The following is a 16823-nucleotide window of genomic DNA, read 5'->3' on the forward strand; positions in this document are numbered from 1 at the left end:
CCCCTGGTGACTTACCCGGTCTGTGCCCCTCCATGAACTCAACGGGTCCATAGAACATCTGAGTCTTTGAGGCAGCTGCAGGAGGGAGTGGGTCTCAGGGGAGTGTGACCATCACCCTGGAGTCCAGGCACCAAACCTGCCCACCATCCTGGCGTGCAGGCACCAAACCTACCCATCACCTTGGCATCTAGGTACCAAACCTGCCCATTGCCCCAGTGTCTGGGTGCCAAGTGTGCCCACCACTCCAGTGTCTGGGCATTCAATGTCCCCATCACCCCAGCATCTGGGTACCATCACCACAGAGCCAGGGTGGTGAGTGTGCCCATCACCTGAAGGACTGGGCACCAAGCAAACCCATCAGCCTGGTATCCAGGCATTGAATGTGTACATCACCCTGGCATCTGGGCATCAGCCTTCAAACAGCAAGTGTGCCCATCAAACCCAGCACGTGGGGGCCAAGTGCGACCACCACACCTTGCCCTGGCACTGTGTGCGCCCATCACCCTGGTGCTGCCCACCACCCCATGGGCACGGGGTGAGGCACAGTGTGGGGGCTCACCCTGCACGTAGAGCGTGGCCGTGCCCTGGTCCATGTCCAGCATGTTGGAGCCGGTGCAGACGTAGACCCCGGCGTCCTGGGGCCGCACGTTGCGCAGCGTCAGGATCCCGTTGAAGTCCACGGCGCCCGCCGGCAGCGTGCCGTGGTTCTGCCGTGTCCACACCAGGGTGTAGGCAGGAGACTGGGGGGCAAAGATGGGGAGGTCTGAAGCTGCTGTGATGGGCACATGGCAGGGCACATGTCCAGCTGTGGGACAAGTGGCACCAGGGATGGGATAATGGGATGGGATGGGCAAAGGGAAGAGGATGGGATGGGATGGGATGGGATGGAATGGGATGGGATGGGATAATGGGATGGGATAATGGGATGGGATAATGGGATGATATAGGCAAAGGGAAGAGGATGGGATGGGATGGAATGGGATGGGATAATGGGATGGGGAAGGGGATGGGATGGGCAAAGGGAAGAGGATGTCCCATGGAGCTACATAAGGACCAAAGAGAGCTTGGGGGGCCCATATGGGCACAGCAGTTCCTGTGCACTGGATCCGTGGATGGGATAATGGGATGGGATGGGCAAAGGGAAGAGGATGGGATGGGATGGGATAATGGGATGGGATGGGCAAAGGGAAGAGGATGTCCCATGGAGCTACATAAGGACCCAAGAGGGCTTGGGGAGCCCATACGGGCACAGCGGTTCCTGTGCTCTGGATCCCTGGATGGGATAATGGGATGAGATAAGCAAAGGAAAGAGGATGGGATGGGATGGGATGGAATGGAATGGGATGGGATAATGGGATGGGATGGGCAAAGGGAAGAGGATGTCCCATGGAGCTACATAAGGACCCAAGAGGGCTTGGGGGGCCCATATGGGCACAGCCGTTCCTGTGCTCTGGATGTACACCCACCATGAGTACATTCTTGGGTGTCCCTTTGCTCTGTAGGACCAGGTGGGCACCCAGGGGTGTCTCCACACCCTGAATGTCCCTGCACACACCCAGGGGTGCCCTGCAGCCCCCCTGCCATGCTGTGCCCCCTTCCCCTCACCTTGCTCTTGGCGGTGCAGACGAAGGTGACATCGGCGCCAGGCTGCACCCGCTGCACCCGCTTCTCCTCCACGGTGACGGTGATGGGCTTGTCGGGGGTCTCTGCGCCCACACAGAGAGGTGAGCCCCGCTCCTGCCTCCCCTCCGTGCATGTCCCCCCCTCTCGGTGACAACGACCTACCTGTGACAATGACCTCGGCACGGCTGGTGTTGCTGTGCCGGAGGTTGCGGCAGGAGCAGACGTAGACGCCAGCTTCAGAGGGCTGGATGCTGGGGAAGTGCAGCTCCTCACCTGGAGGGGGACAGACAGGTGACACCCCACACCTTGGGGACACCCCGATGTCCCCCCACCCCCGGAGCCACCCAGTACCTTGGTGGCGGCTCTGTGCGCCCTCGGGCAGGGGCCGCCCGTCCTCTCGCACCCAGTGGTAGTAGAGCGGCGGGTCCCCGGCGGCGTGGCAGCGCAGGGTGACAGCGCTGCCCTGCGGCACCGCCGTGCGCTGGGGGTGAACGTGCACGGCCAGCGCTGGGGGCGGCCCCGCGGGGACACAGCCCTGGCCCCGCACCGTGGGGTCACCCGTGTAACCGGGGGCGCAGCTGCAGGCAACAATAAGGGTTTGAGGGAGCCTGGTGGGGTGGGTGCTTTGGGGTGTGTATGGGGACGGGCATTTTGGGGTATACAGGGTGGGTTTATTGGGGTGAGCACATCATGGTGAGTACATCAGGATGAGTATAGCAGGTATAAGGGTGGGCACTTTGGGGTATCTCCACTGGGGTGAGGCCATCAATGTGGGGTGGGTGGGCTGGGGTGGGTGCTTTGGGATGTGTATGGGGATGGGCATTTTGGGTGGGTATATTGGGGTGAGCATTTTGGGTGGGTATATTGGGGTGAGCATATCATGGTGGGCACATCAGGATGAGTATAGCGGGGTGGTGACTGTGGCAAGGCAGGTATAAGGGTGGGCACTATGGGATATCTCCACTGGGGTGAGGCCATCAAGGTGGGGTGGGTGCTTTGGGGTGTGTATGGGGATGAGCATTTTGGGTGAGCACATCATGGTGAGCACATGGTGAGCACATCAAGATGGGTATATCAGGGTGGTGGTGCATCAAGGTGAGTATAAGGGTGGGCACTTTGGGGTATCTCCACTGGGGTGAGGCCATCAGGGTAGGTGCGCTGTGTATTGGGGTGCTTATGTCAGGCAAAAATCTGGAATGAGCTCATAAGGGTGAGTACATCAGGAGGGTGAAGCAGGAGAACATTGGGATGGGTGTATTAGGGTGGGTATATTGGGGAGCACTTTGGGGTGGGTCTGTAAGGGGAAGGCTATCAGGGTGAGTATACTGGGGTGCATAAATTGGGGTGAGCATACTGGGGTGCATATGCTGGGGTGAGTACACAGATGCTCTTTAGGATGCATGTTTTGGGGTGAGCACATTGGGTGGGTACATTAGGAGTATATTGAGGTGGGAACATGTGGGTGGATAAATGGGATTGAGCCCATCAGGGTATGTGAAGGTGGGGCAATGGAGGTGGGCTTTGGGGATAGGTATATATGGGTGACTCAATCAGGGTGGGGTTTTGGGGTGGGTATATGGGGGTGAACCCATGGAGTAGGTTTTTGGAGGGGTATATTGGGGTCAGTTCTGGCGAGGGGTATATTGGGATGAGGTTTGGGGGTGGGTATATGGGGATGAGCCCATGGAGTGAGTTTTTGGGGGGGTGTATTGGGTTGGTGAGGGGTATATTGGGATGGGGTTTGGGGGTGATCCCATGGGATGGTTTTTGGAGGGGTATATTGGGGTTGGTTCTGGCAATGGATATATTGGGATGGGGTTTGGGGGTGATCCCACAGCGTGGGTTTTTGGGGCAGGTTTTGGGGTGCCAGCAGCCTCACCGCTCGCAGTACTGCCCGGTGTAGCCTGGCTCGCAGGCGGTGCAGCGGTACCCGCCGCCTCCCAGGCTCTCACAGGTCCTGGAAAACCTGTGGGGACAGAGCAAGGTGAGGGCACATCCCTTCCCTGGCACCCAGCCCAGCTCCCCCAGCCCAGAGCAGGCACCCACTGGTTCTCGGGGTACGGCAGGGGACAGGCGCAGGGCTGGCAGTCCTCGGGGGTCCCGGCGGTGGCGTCTCCGTAGAAGCCGGGGGCGCACTGGTCACAGAAGTCCCCTGCCGTGTTGTGCAAGCATCCCTGGGGGACAGTGGGGGCACAGATCGGGGGTGTCAGGGCTGGGCCAACATCACAGCTCCCCCCGGGAGGTTTGGGGACGTGGGGGCTTACGGAGCAGGCGCCGCTCTCGGGGTGGCAGCTCTCGGAGTGGCCGTTGCACTCGCACAGCTCGCAGTGGCCCAGGTAGAGCCCCCCGCCCGTGCGCGTGTACCCGGGGGCACAGTCCTGCAGGAGGGACAGAGCTGGCATCCCCACAGCCTGGGCACGGGGCTGGGCAGGGCTGGGAGGGGGCTTGGGGGACAGATGGGTGATGGTGGGGGTGCTGGGGGTGATGAAGCGTGATGGGGGTGATGGCAGCAATGCTGGGGGGAGGGTGGGGGAGTGATGGTGATGATGGGGGGAGGCTGATGGGATGATGGAGAATGATGGGATAAATCCTCCTGCTTATTGAGGGGTGATGGGGGGGATACTGAGGTGATGGGGGGTCTGGGGGCAGATGGATGATGATGGGTTGGCTGGGTGGGGGGGTTGATGGAGGGTGCTGGGGGTGGTGCTGGGTGGGAGTATGTAGGGGTGATGCTGGGGATGATGTGGGGTCATGGGGGGTGATGATGTGGTGTGATATGGGGGGTGATGGGGGAGTGATATGGGGGTGCTGGGGGGATGCTGGGGGCTGATGGGCAATGATGGGACTGCTGGTGATGATGATGATGCAATGATGGAGGGATGATGGAGGGTGATGGAAAGTGATGAGGGGGTGATACTGTGGGGAGAATGGAGGGCTCACAGGAGTGAGGCTGGCAGGGTGATGATGGGTTTGATAGCGGATGAGAGGGTGGAGGGATGATGATGGGGTGTGATGATGGGGGATGATGGAGGGATGGGGGGATGGAGGGTGATACCGGCCACGATCGGGGAATGCTGGGGTTGATGATGGGGACAGTGATGAAAGGAGTGATGGTGGTGATGGAAGGTCACCCTGGGCTGCTGGGGGATGATGAGGAGATAGTGGGGAGGAGGGCAGGGAGGTGACGGGGGCGTCGGGGTGACACTGGGGAGGAGGGCAGGGAGGTGACGGGGGCGTCGGGGTGACACTGGGGAGGAGGGCAGGGAGGTGATGGGGGCGTCGGGGTGACACTGGGGAGGAGGGCAGGGAGGTGATGGGGGCGTCGGGGTGACACTGGGGAGGAGGGCAGGGAGGTGATGGGGGTGTCGGGGTGACACTGGGGAGGAGGGCAGGGAGGTGATGGGGGTGTCGGGGTGACACTGGGAGGGCTGGGCTGGGCTCACCTGGCAGGACAGCCCGTGGTACCCGGGGGGACAGCGACACTCCTCCACCTCGGGGGCGGGGGGCAGGCCGGGCTGGGGGGGCACGGCCGTGTCCATGGCCACGTTGGCGATGGCGGCCGCGGCTGTGCTCGTGGAGTAGGTGGCTCGGATCAGGATCTCATCCAGGTCAGCCAGTGCCATCAGCAGGTGCTCCCGTGTCGCCGGCTGCCCGTCTGGCCGCTGCCAGTATTGCTGCAGGAACGGGGGGTGAGCAGGGGACACGCTGTGGCAAAGGGGGACATTGGGGACAAAGGCTGCCCAGCACCTCCTACCTCCCGAAAAATGATCTCGAAGGCCTGGGGGGTCCGCGGGGACAGGTCAGGCTGGTAGGCCACCAGCGTGATGTCATTGCCCTGTGGACAAGGGGGACAATGGGGACAAGGGGGTCAGGGGGTCCTGGTGTCACCCAGTGTGTCCCTGTGCCCCCACAGCCAGCACCCCCTTACTGTGATCTGCACGTCGGCGTCGGGCAGGGGCGCTCCCTGTCCCCCCGGGGTGAAGCTCAGGGTGTAGCGCAGCCGACCGCCGTAGGAGCCCACCTGGGAACACCGGGATAATGGGATAACGGGATAGTGGGATTATGGGATAGTGGGATTACGGGATTATGGGATGGGATAATGGGATGGGATGGGAAAATGAGATGGGAAAATGGGATGGGATTATGGGGTAGGATGGGATGGGATGGGATGGGATAATGGGGTGGGATTATGGGATGGGATGGGACAAGATAGGATGGGAAAATGGGATGGGATAATGGGAAAATGGGATGGGAAAATGGGATGGGATTATGGGATTATGGGATGGGATAATGGGGTGGGATTATGGGATGGGATAATGGGGTGGGATTATGGGATGGGATGGGCAAAGGGAAGAGAATGGGATGGGATGGGATAATGGGATGGGATAATGGGGTGGGATTATGGGATGGGATTATGGGATGGGATGGGCAAAGGGAAGAGAATGGGATGGGATGGGATGGAATGGGACGGGATGGGATGGGATGGGCAAAGGGAAGAGAACGAGCATGATGGGGACAGGGATGGGGATGGGGAAGGTGATGAGATGAAATAGGGATGAGGAAGAGGAGAGGGAAAAGAGATAGGGGAAATTGGAAGGGGAAAAGGGAAAGGGGAAAGAAAGAGGATAGGGTTGAGGAAGGGAAGAGGATGGGGAGGGGAGGGGAGGGGAGGGGAGGGGAGGGGAGGGGATGGGGAAAGAGGAGGAAGAAAAGAATGGGGACGATGATGGGGACAGGGGATGGCACAGGGTAGGGATGAAAAAGGCAAAAATTATGAGAAAAGGGGAAAAGGGAAAAGAGAAGGGGCAAAGGGGAAAAAGACAAGGTGAAAATAGGGAAAAGGGAAGGGAAAGGAATAAGAAAAAGGAAAAGGGCAGAGACAAAGAGGCTATGCCCAACCTTCCCCCCGACAGTGCCTGGGGTGCCCATGGGGATGGGGTGCAGCCCCTGGTGGGGCATTCCCATGGCTCCCATGGGCACCCCTGTCCTCCCAGGGTCACCCTGTTACCTTGTCCCCCTGGTAGGGAGGTGGCAGCTGCCAGTAGTAGGAGTCAGGAGGCAGCTCCCCGAAGCGCTCGTAGCTCAGGTGGGGCTGGGGGTGCCCCGGCTGCACCCCAAAGCCGCTGTCCACGCGGGTGCTGCGCTGGCGGTTCACCAGGGCGAACCCCTGCGCGTCCCCCGGGGCAAAGGACGTCTGGATCTGCGGGATCGAGGGGTGAGAGGGGTGTGGGACAGGTGGGGGCACCCTGGGGACATGTGGGGACAGGAGGGTTCACTCACGGTGCCGCGGGCGTAGGCAGTGCTGGTGCAGTGCTGAACGATGCCCATGCAGAAGCAGGGCAGGCACCCAGCTGGCTCATCCCCGCTCAGGTGGAAGTGGTGGGGACGGCACGTGGCACACTGGGGACCTTCCACGTTGGCCTGGGGGGGGGAAGACAGAGCGGTGACATTGCCCTGTCACCCTTCCCGGGGTTGGGGACACACGCACAAGGCTCACCTTGCAGTGACACTGCCCGTTGGCGTCGCAGCCCTCGCCGGTGCTGCCTCGTGGGTCACACTGGCATTGCGCACCAGGGACACCTGGCACTGAGGGGTGACACACAGTCAGCCACAACCCCCCTTGGTGCCACCACAGTGCCACCACTTTGTCCTGCCCTGTGCACTCACCTCGGCACGGCTCTCCCCGCAGCGGGTCCCCCATGTACCCAGGCAAGCACCTATGGGGGGACAAACCCAAATGAGGCAGTGAGAGGAGCAGTCACCCCAAAAACACCCCCTGCCCCAGCCCAGTGTCCCTGTCACCTCTCGCAGAGGCGCCCGCTGTGCCCTGGGGCACAGGCACTGCACGTGGGCTGCCCGTCCGTGTCCTCAAAGCAGATCTTTGTCACCCTGTGGAGGGGACAAAGGGACAGGTGACACCCAGGCAGTGTCCTCCGGGATGGGACAGACCAGGGAATGGCACCTACTGGGTGTCCCCGTGGGGTCCATAGCAAGGACAGGGCTGGCAGTCACCGCGGGTGGCATCACCGTAGTAGCCAGGCTGGCACTTGTCACACTGGGGACCCTCCGTGTGGTCCCGGCAGCCCTGCAAAGAAAGGGGGTGATGTCATCGGTATCCCTGCCATGGGGGTCCCCTGGGAGTCCCCTGTGTGCCCCCAGCTGACCTGGCAGACGCCGGTGTCAGGGTGGCACTCGCTGGCATGGCCGTGGCACTGGCACGGCTCACAGGTGCCCAGGTAGAGCCCGGCGCTGCTGCGGGTGTAGCCGGTGTCACAGTCCTAGAGGGGACAGTGGCAGGGGGTGGGACACGGCTCAGCATCCCCGCGGTGGCAGTGAGGGGACCCGAGGGTCTCACCTGGCACGAGGCCCCGCGGTACCCAGGGGGGCAGGCGCAATCCTCCACCTCCAGCGCGGGCGGGCGGCCGGTGGCGTGTGGCACTGCCACGTCCAGGGTGACATCGGCCAGTCTGTGGGGACAGAGGGGATGTCCTGTCAGCACTGCCCTGCCACCCTGCTGTGTCCCCTCCTGTCCCCACCAGGAGCTCACCTGCTCTCCTCTTGCTGCTCTGAGTAGGATGCCCGGATCATGAACAGGTCCACGTCGGCCAGGGCCATCAGGAGGTGCTCGCGGGTGGCATCGTGCCCATCTGCGCGGCGCCAGGCGGCCTGTGCCACACACCAGGGTGACATGGGGGCTGCCATCCCCCACTGCACCCTGGGGCATCCAGGGTGACCTCCCCATGGCAGCCAGTCTGACCCTGGGGCCCCCAGACCACCCATCCCCAGCACCCCTCCATGACTCCTCTCTGGGTGTCACACAGGGACCCTCTCACCTCACGGATGGGCACAGTGACAGTGGTGGGGACACCGGCCGGGGGGGTAGCACTGGAGAAGTGCTCCAGGAGGATGCCATTGCCCTGGAGCAGCACATCAGGGTGCCGAGAGGGCAGGGGAGCGCCAGCTGGGGCCCGGTGTGTCACCGTGTAGCGCAGCTCCCCGCCGTACGCTGTCACCTGTGGGGACACTCAGCATGGCTCGGGGCCACCCGCTCCCTGAACTGCATGGTGGGGACACGGAGAGGCACAGAGGTGTCCCCAGAGCGGCTGTGTTACCTTGTCCCCGGTGAAGGGTGCGGGCAGCACCCAGTAGTGAGGGCCCCGTGGCAGCTCTCGGAAGGCGTTGAAGCGCAGCTCCCGCGGGGACACGAAGTGTGGCACTGCCCCCGCCAGCCGTGACCCTGACAGGTTGGCCAGGGGCAGCGGGGACGAGTCCTCAGAGCTGAGCAGCACCTGGCAGAGGGATTGTGGTGGGCATGGCATGACATGGCACCACATGGCATGGCACAACGAATAATGGCACGTCACTGCACAACACAGCAAGACATGGCAAGACATGGCACAACATGGCATGGCACTACTATGGCATGGCATGGCACGGCACGGCATGGCACGGCATGGCACTACTATGGCACAGTACATCAAGACAATGACAAGGCATGGCATGGCATGATATGGCATGGAACGTCAAGACAATGACATGGCATGGCAAGCCATGGAATGGCACGCCATGGAATGGCACAGCAAGACAATGACAAGACATGCCATGCCATGGCATGGAATGGCACATCAAGAAAATGACAAGACATGGCATGGCATGGAACATCAAGACAATGAAAAGACATGGCATACATGAAATGGCACATCAAGGCAATGACAAGACACGCCATGCCATGGAATGGCACATCAAGACAATGACAAGACATGGCAGGCCATGGAATGGCACATCAAGACAATGACAAGGCATGGGATGGCATGGCATGGAACACCAAGACAATGACGAGACACGCCATGCCATGGAATGGCATGTAGAGACAATGGCAAGGCATGGCATGGCATGGCATATCAAGACAATGACAAGGCATGGCATACATGGAATGATGTGTCACGACAATGACAAGGCATAGGATGGCATGGCACGGAACATCAAGATAATGACAAGACATGCCATGGCATGGAATGACACATCAAGACAATGACAAGACGTGGCAGGCCATGGCCCAGGATGGCCCAGCCTGTCCCGGCCTGTGCCGTGGGTACCTGGTGGCGGTGCCAGGCGGAGCTGGCGCAGGAGCGGGACAGCCCCATGCAGAAGCAGGGCAGGCAGCCCGCGGGGTTGGCAGCGCTCAGGTGGAAGGTGCCAGCAGCACACGAGTCACAGAGCCGGCCACGGACGTTGGGCTGGGGGCACAGGGTGGGCATGGGTGAGCAGGGAAATGGGTGGGACTGGCACAACATGGCATGGCAGGGGGTGGGATGGATTGGGGGGGCTGGTGGGACGGGGTACCCCAGGGACCGGACTGGGTGCCATGGGGGGGTCACACTGGGTGTTGTGGGGGATTGGAGTGGGTCACATGGGGGATGGACTGGGTGCCATGGGGGGGTTGTCATTGGTGCTGGGGCATTGGACTGGGTGCCCCAGGGATAAGACTGGGTGTTATGGGGGATTGGAGAGGGTCCTGCTGGGGGGTTGAGCTGGGTGCCATGGGGCAGGGAATGGGATTGGTGCTGGATGGAATGGACTGGGCACCCCAGGCATTGAACTGGGTGCTATGGGGGTGGGACTGGTTGCCTCAGGGGATCTTGGTACCATGGGGTAGAGTTAAGATGGGTGCTAAGGCAGGGACCGGGTACCTGGGACCAGACTGGTGCAGTGGGGGTTGCCAACTCACTGTCCCCACCAATGTTGCCCCACTGTCCCCCAGCCCTCTGCCCTCACCTTGCAGCGACAAGTGCCACCTGCCTCATCCTGGCCCCCACGGGCATCACACTTGACGAGCTCCTGGCCTGCAGGCAAGCGAGGGTGAGGGTGGGGGGCACCCAAGGGTGCAGGGACCCCCCAACCAGCACCCTCCACTCACCGATCGGGGTGCACTTGCCACCTGGCTGGATGGGGTCTCCCTCGTAGCCTGGGGCGCACCTGTGGATGGGCAGGGGATAGGTGGGTGATGATGGGTGATGGTGGGTGATGGGTGGGGGTGTCAGGTGGGGGGGTCATGGGGAGGGACCCCCCACCCACCTCTCACAACGGCGACCAGCGTATCCAGGGGCACAGGCGTCGCAGGTGGCCTGGCCATCTGTGTCCAAAAAGCAGGACTCCGAGAACCTGTGGGTGACAATGACGGTGACACCAGGGCGGGGACATCAGGGGCAGGTCCCTGGGGTCAGCACCCACCTGCGAGATGGCTCCGTGTAGGGACAGGGACAAGGGTGACAAGCGGTGGCTGTGCCCTTGGTGGCATCGCCGAAGAAGCCGGGTTTGCACTTCTCACACTGGGGACCCTCCGTGTTGTGCTGGCAGTTCTGGGAGGGGGACACATGTCACAGGGGAGTGGTGATCCTGTGCTGTGTCCCTGTCCCCTTGTCACCTCGTCAACCCCTCACTCCTTACCAAGCAGTGCCCAAACACGGGGTCACAGGTGCTGGAGTGGCCGTGGCAGCCACAGCCAGAGCAGGTCCCCAGGTAGGGTCCCCTCGTCACCCGCTCAAAACGGGGGGCACAGCGCTGGCACGACAGCCCCGTGTAGCCCACGGGGCACCTGGGGACAGAGCAGTGTGACAGTGGCATCACAGCAGCAGTGGCACCGAGCCCCTGACCGTGCTGCCAGTGCTCACCTGCACTCCTCAACATCCCCAGCCGGCCCCAGGCTGGTGTCTGCAGTGCTGGTGATGTCCATGGCCACGTCGCTGAGCCCCACGCTGGCCATGCGCCCGTCATACACCGCCCGGATGAAGATGCCCTCCAGCCCCTGCAGCACCAGCAGCAGCAGCTCCCGGCTCACAGGGGCACCCTGCTCGTCCTCCCAGTGATCCTGACAGGACGGTGACAGCAGTGTCACAGCAGGGTGATGGTAATGCTGGCATCACCCACCTGCCACCACCGGCATCAGTGCCCATCATCAACATCACTGCTACCAGCATCACCCACTCGCCACCAGCATCACCCACCCTTCATCAGTATCTCCTTCCCTGGATTCACCCACCCACCAGTATAACCAGCACCACCCACCCTTTATCTTCATCACCACCATCACCACCACCAGCATCACCCACTTGCCACCAGTACCACCCACGCTTCATCAGTATCTCCTTCCCATGCCTGGATTCAGCCACCCACCAGTATAACCAGTGTCACCCACCCCCTACCTGCATCCCCACCATCACCATTGTTCATCCATCACCACCATCATCATCACCCACTCATCCTCATCATCACCACCCATCCCCAGCATCATCATCCACCCATCCTCCAGCACCACCCACCCATCACCACTGGCATCACCCACCCAACCCCAGCATCACTCATCCATCCCCAGCACCACTCATCCACCACCACCGTCATCACCCACCCATCCCCAGCATCACCCACCCATCACCACCACCATCATCATCACCCACCCATCACCACCCACACCACCTCCCCACCACCACCACCACCCCTGGTCACACGCACCTCGGTGAGGGGCACGTGCCGCCGGTTGAGGACGTCAGGCTGGGTGTCCCCAGCCCGTGCCCGCAGCTGCCGCCCGTGGCCCCGCAGCAGCACGTCGGGGTGGGCGGTGGGCTCGGGGGGCCCCCGGCCCAGCCGGTACCGCACCCCATAGCTGAGCGCTCCCCCGTAGGCGTCCACCTGCCAGCACAGCGGGCTGTCAGCGGCCGTGCCACCGGTGTGCCCAGCCCTGCCCCTGCCCCGGCATCACCTTGTCCCCAAGGAAGGGCTCTGGCAGTGCCCAGAAGGCGTCCAGTGCCAGGAAGCGGCGGGACAAGTCCAGGAGCTGGAATTCCTCAGTGCCCACATCCACGTGGAGCTGGGTGGCCGAGAGCACCGGTGCTGATGGAGCTGCTGGCACCGTCACGTTGACACCTGCAAGGAAAACGCTCAGCCCCTGCTGTGTCCCTTGTCCTTGTCCAGCCCCTGTCCCCTGTCCCCACAGCTCACCCTTGAAGTCGTCGGGGCGGTTGAAGCGCAGGTGGAGGCGGTGGCGGTGCCGGGTGGTGGCACGGCAGGAGGTGGTGACACCGAAGCAGAAGCAGGGCAGGCAGCGGGATGTCCCTGTCACCTGGAAGTGGCCCTCGGGACACGGCCCTGCGGGAGATGAGACAGCGGGTGATGGTGACAGTGCCACGGTGGGGTTGGTGGCACGGAGCAGGGACGGGCGGCTCACCGGGGCGGGTGACGGTGAGGATGCTGTCGGGGATGCCAAACACCATGCCCAGGGTGTTGATGGCCTCGCAGGTGTAGGCGCCTTGATCGGCCTCCTTCACGTCCCGGATTGTCAGGGTGCCCTGCCCAGCCTCGCTCACGATCGACACCCTGTGGGGCACATTTGGTACCCAGAGCCTGGCACAAGCGGAGCCCGGCACAGCCGAGAGCCACACACACCCCGTGCCCAGCACACACAGCACCTGGCACACCTGGGGCTCTGCACACCCAGTACACACAATAGCCTGGACACCCAGTGCCCTGCACACCCACACCACCTGATACCAGGCACACCCTGTGCCCAGCACAGGCAGCACCTGGCACACCTGGGGCTCTGCACACCCAGTGCACCCAATAGCCTGCACAACCAGTGCCCTGCACACCCACCTGATACTGGGCACACTCAGTGCCCTGCACACCCAGTACACCCAGTGCCCTGCACATCCACATCACCTGATACTGGGCACATCTGGTGCCCCACACACCCAGTACACCCAGTGCCCTGCACAGCCAGTGCCCCACATGCCCAGTGCCCTGCACACCCATTACACCCAGTGCCCTGCATACCTGGCACCCAGCGCCTCGCACACCCAGTACACCCAGTGCCCTGCACAGCCAGTGCCCCACATGCCCAGTGCCCTGCATACCCATTACACCCAGTGCCCTGCATACCTGGCACCCAGTGCCCCGTACACTCAGTGCCCCACATACCCAGTACACCCAAGCCCAGCCACAGCCCAGGAGCCTGTTCCCATCGCACGATTACACCCCGACCCCGCCCCAATCTCAAACTCCTCCCACCTCAAAAGCCCCGCCCACATCATAATTACCACGCTCATTTGCCAAACCCCGCCCACTCAGACCACGCCCTGCACATAAGCCCCGCCCCCAGGCTGGCCCCAGCACCTCAGCCCCAAACAAACCCCGCCCCCACAGACCCCACCCCAAAGAGAAGCCCCTCCCATCACAGACCGCAGCCAATCACAAGTTCCTCCCATCGCAAGCTACGCCCCTTCCTCCAATCTGCAACCGGCACCCCTTAGGCCCCGCCCCCGGCCCCGCCCACCTGTGGCTGCTGGGGGTGTGTCCCCAGTTCAGGCGCCAGGTGACGATGGGGGTGGGGACACCGGTGGCCACACAGGTGAAGGTGACGGTCTGGCCTGGCACCGCCCTCACCGACTCCCGCGGCAGCGTCACCACCTGTGGGGGCACTGCCACCACAAACCAGTCAGTCACTGTCGCCGCTACCGGCAGCACCGGGGGACAGGGACGCTGCCACCGCCACCCAGTCAGTCATTGTCACCGCCACTGCCACCATCGGGGGACAGGGACACTGCCACCGCCACCCAGTCAGTCATTGTCACCGCCACTGCCACCATCGGGGGACAGGGACGCTGCCACCGCCACCCAGTCAGTCATTGTCACCGCCACTGCCACCACCGGGGACAGGGACACTGCCACTGCCACCCTGTCATTGTCACTCCCACTGATACCATCTGCTCTGTGTGGCACCACGGGAAGATGGGGACACTGTCACTGCCACCCCAGACCCACCTGGGGACAGGTTCTTTGGCACTGCCTCCAGTCCAGCTTGGGGACAAGGTCCCCAGTGTGGCAGCCAGCACAGTGCCACAGTGTCCCCAGTATGGTCCTGTGGCACTGGCTCGGGCACAGAGTCCCCAGCCCAGTGCCATGGCACAATGTCCCCAAGCACAGTGCCACCAGCCTGGCACCATGGCACAATGTCCCCAGCCCTCTGCACTGGCATGAGGCCCCCAGGCAGTGTCCCCAGCCTGGTGTCACAGCAGAGGGTCCCTGGCACAGCTCAGACACAGCCCCGTACCCTGAGCACAGCTTGGGCACAGTGTCCCCGTCGTGGTGCCACAGCATCCCTGGCACATCATCCCCAGCCCAGCCGTGGTCCCCATGTCTCTGGTGTCACTCACCACATCCAACCTCGTCGCTGCGGTCGGGGCAGTCGGGCTCCCTGTCGCACTGGTAGCTGGCTCGGATGCAGCTCCCGCTGGACACGCACCGGAATTCCGCCGGTCCACACGCTGCACCGGGTGCCTTGGTCGCTGCAGGGGGTGACACATGGTGTCAGCCATGTCCCCGTGTCCCCACGGTGTCCCTGAGCCCCCGCACTCACGGCAGTCGCTCTCGTCGGAGCCGTCGCCGCAGTCGTTCTCGCCGTCGCAGCGCCACAGCTTGAGGGCACAGTGCCCGTTGGCACACTTGAACTCATTGGGCTCGCAGGGCGACGGGGTGCCTGGGGGGCACGGGGCAGGTCAGCACCCAGAACCCCAAAATCCCAGGGTGGAAAACACCTTTGAGATCACTGATGACCCAACACCGCCTTGTCACCCAGACCGTGGCACTGAGTGCCACATCCGGGCTTTCCTTAAACACCTCCAGGGATGGTGACTCCACCACCTCCCTGGCAGCCCCTTCCAGTGCCCAGCCACCCTTTCTGTGTGGAGCTTCTTCCTAATGTGCAGCCTAAACCTCTCTGCACACCTCAGGGCTGTGTCCTCTCCTCCTGTTCCTCCTTCTCTGGGAGTAGAGCTCATCCCCACTGGGTTGCACCTTCTTCTCAGGGAGTTGTAGAGCAATAAGGTCCTCCCCTGAACCTCCTTTTCTCCAGGGTCAGGAGCCCACCAGCTCCCTCAGGTGCTCCTCACAGGACTTGTATTCCAGCCTTGTTGCCCTTCTCTGGACACGCTCCAGCCCCTCCACGCCCTCCTTAAATTGGGGGGGCCCAGAACTGGACACAGCACTGGAGGTGCTGCCCATCACAGGGGAAGAATCCCTGCCCTGCTCCTGCTGGCCACACCATTCCTGATCCAGGTTCCATTGGCCTTCTTGCCCACCTGGGCACACTGCTGGCTCATTTCCAGCTGCTGTCCATCTGTCCCCCAGGTCCCTTTCTGCCTGGCCGCTGTCCCCAGCCTGTAACACTGCAGGGTTGTTGTGACCAAAATGCAGGACCTGGGATATGGACTTGTTAAACCTCACACCAATGGATTCATCCTTGGATCCAGCCTGTTCAGGGCCCTCAAGCCTCCAGCAGATCCACACTCACACCCAGCTTGGTGTGGACCTCAATGCCCTCACCCAGATCATACATAAAGATGATCTTTACTTTACTTTACTTTACTTTACTTTACTTTACTTTACTAGGATTGAGCCCAACAGGGATCCCTGGGGACACATCTGGTGACCCAACACTGACCACCCCATCTCCCATCACTCCATCAGCCCTTCCCAGCCTGGCACTGAGCGAACCAGCCCAAGCCATGCCCTGCCAGCTATTCAGAGCCCCCCAAATCCCCTGTGCACCCCCAGACCCACCGCAGGCGTCCTCGTCGGAGCCGTCGGCGCAGTCGCGCTCTCCGTCGCACAGGTAGTCCCTGGGCACGCAGCGCCCGTCCCTGCAGGCGGCCTCGCCCCCCTGGCACCCCCCGGGCGCTGGTCTGGGGGGCCGTGGGGTGAAGGGGCGCAGGGGGGACGCCGGGGTGGTGCCCACGGGCGCGGTGCTCAGCGGGCGCGTGGTGGTGGCCGGGCGGGCGGTGCTGGGCGGCGGCCGTGGGGACGGCTCTGGGGGCGGAAAAAGGGGGTCAGGGGGGGATTTAGGGGGGAAGAGGGATTTAGGGTTGGAGGAGAGGGGTGCGAGGGGGGTTTATGGGGGGGTTGTAGGGGCAAAATGGGGTTATATGGGGAAAAAAGGGCTGTGAGGAGTGTTTATGGGGGCATAGGGATAAAATGGGGTGCAGGGGGATCAAAGTGAGAAATGGGGGTGCAGAGTGGTATACAGGGCAAAAGGGATGTGGGAGGGATGCAAGGGGGGCTTATGGGGGAGTGTAGGGGAAAAATGGGCTGTAGAGGCGTTATAAAGGGAAAAAAGGGGTGTGAGGAGTGTTTATGGGGACATAGGGATAAAA

At 62.3% G+C, this 16823-nt stretch overlaps 1 protein-coding gene across 1 annotated transcript in view; it reads right to left on the reverse strand.

Annotated features, from left to right (window-relative positions):
• HSPG2 (heparan sulfate proteoglycan 2) overlaps positions 1-16823 on the reverse strand; it is a 42097-nt gene that overhangs the window by 20448 nt on the left and 4826 nt on the right. Inside the window, exons 9-45 of the mRNA XM_054291845.1 lie at positions 16234-16479; positions 15032-15151; positions 14829-14960; positions 13949-14093; positions 12845-12993; positions 12619-12765; positions 12380-12543; positions 12133-12309; positions 11295-11491; positions 11071-11218; positions 10855-10982; positions 10699-10785; positions 10541-10599; positions 10399-10466; positions 9720-9860; positions 8736-8912; positions 8457-8636; positions 8171-8289; positions 7979-8090; positions 7788-7901; positions 7590-7708; positions 7426-7512; positions 7291-7340; positions 7121-7209; positions 6904-7044; positions 6632-6823; positions 5552-5644; positions 5378-5458; positions 5067-5297; positions 3888-4001; positions 3670-3797; positions 3503-3589; positions 1975-2201; positions 1786-1896; positions 1606-1706; positions 560-740; positions 16-75 (exon numbers count right to left, since the gene is read on the reverse strand). Of these exons, the coding sequence (XP_054147820.1) occupies positions 16-75; positions 560-740; positions 1606-1706; positions 1786-1896; positions 1975-2201; positions 3503-3589; positions 3670-3797; positions 3888-4001; positions 5067-5297; positions 5378-5458; positions 5552-5644; positions 6632-6823; positions 6904-7044; positions 7121-7209; positions 7291-7340; positions 7426-7512; positions 7590-7708; positions 7788-7901; positions 7979-8090; positions 8171-8289; positions 8457-8636; positions 8736-8912; positions 9720-9860; positions 10399-10466; positions 10541-10599; positions 10699-10785; positions 10855-10982; positions 11071-11218; positions 11295-11491; positions 12133-12309; positions 12380-12543; positions 12619-12765; positions 12845-12993; positions 13949-14093; positions 14829-14960; positions 15032-15151; positions 16234-16479 (4902 nt within the window). The remainder of the gene's footprint in view (positions 1-15; positions 76-559; positions 741-1605; positions 1707-1785; positions 1897-1974; positions 2202-3502; positions 3590-3669; positions 3798-3887; positions 4002-5066; positions 5298-5377; positions 5459-5551; positions 5645-6631; positions 6824-6903; positions 7045-7120; positions 7210-7290; positions 7341-7425; positions 7513-7589; positions 7709-7787; positions 7902-7978; positions 8091-8170; positions 8290-8456; positions 8637-8735; positions 8913-9719; positions 9861-10398; positions 10467-10540; positions 10600-10698; positions 10786-10854; positions 10983-11070; positions 11219-11294; positions 11492-12132; positions 12310-12379; positions 12544-12618; positions 12766-12844; positions 12994-13948; positions 14094-14828; positions 14961-15031; positions 15152-16233; positions 16480-16823) is intronic.

The sequence above is a fragment of the Melozone crissalis genome, unplaced genomic scaffold (assembly GCF_028551555.1).
Source record: "Melozone crissalis strain CALT ecotype California unplaced genomic scaffold, PUWL_Pcris_2 ptg000107l_1, whole genome shotgun sequence".
Taxonomy (NCBI): Eukaryota; Metazoa; Chordata; class Aves; order Passeriformes; family Passerellidae; genus Melozone; species Melozone crissalis.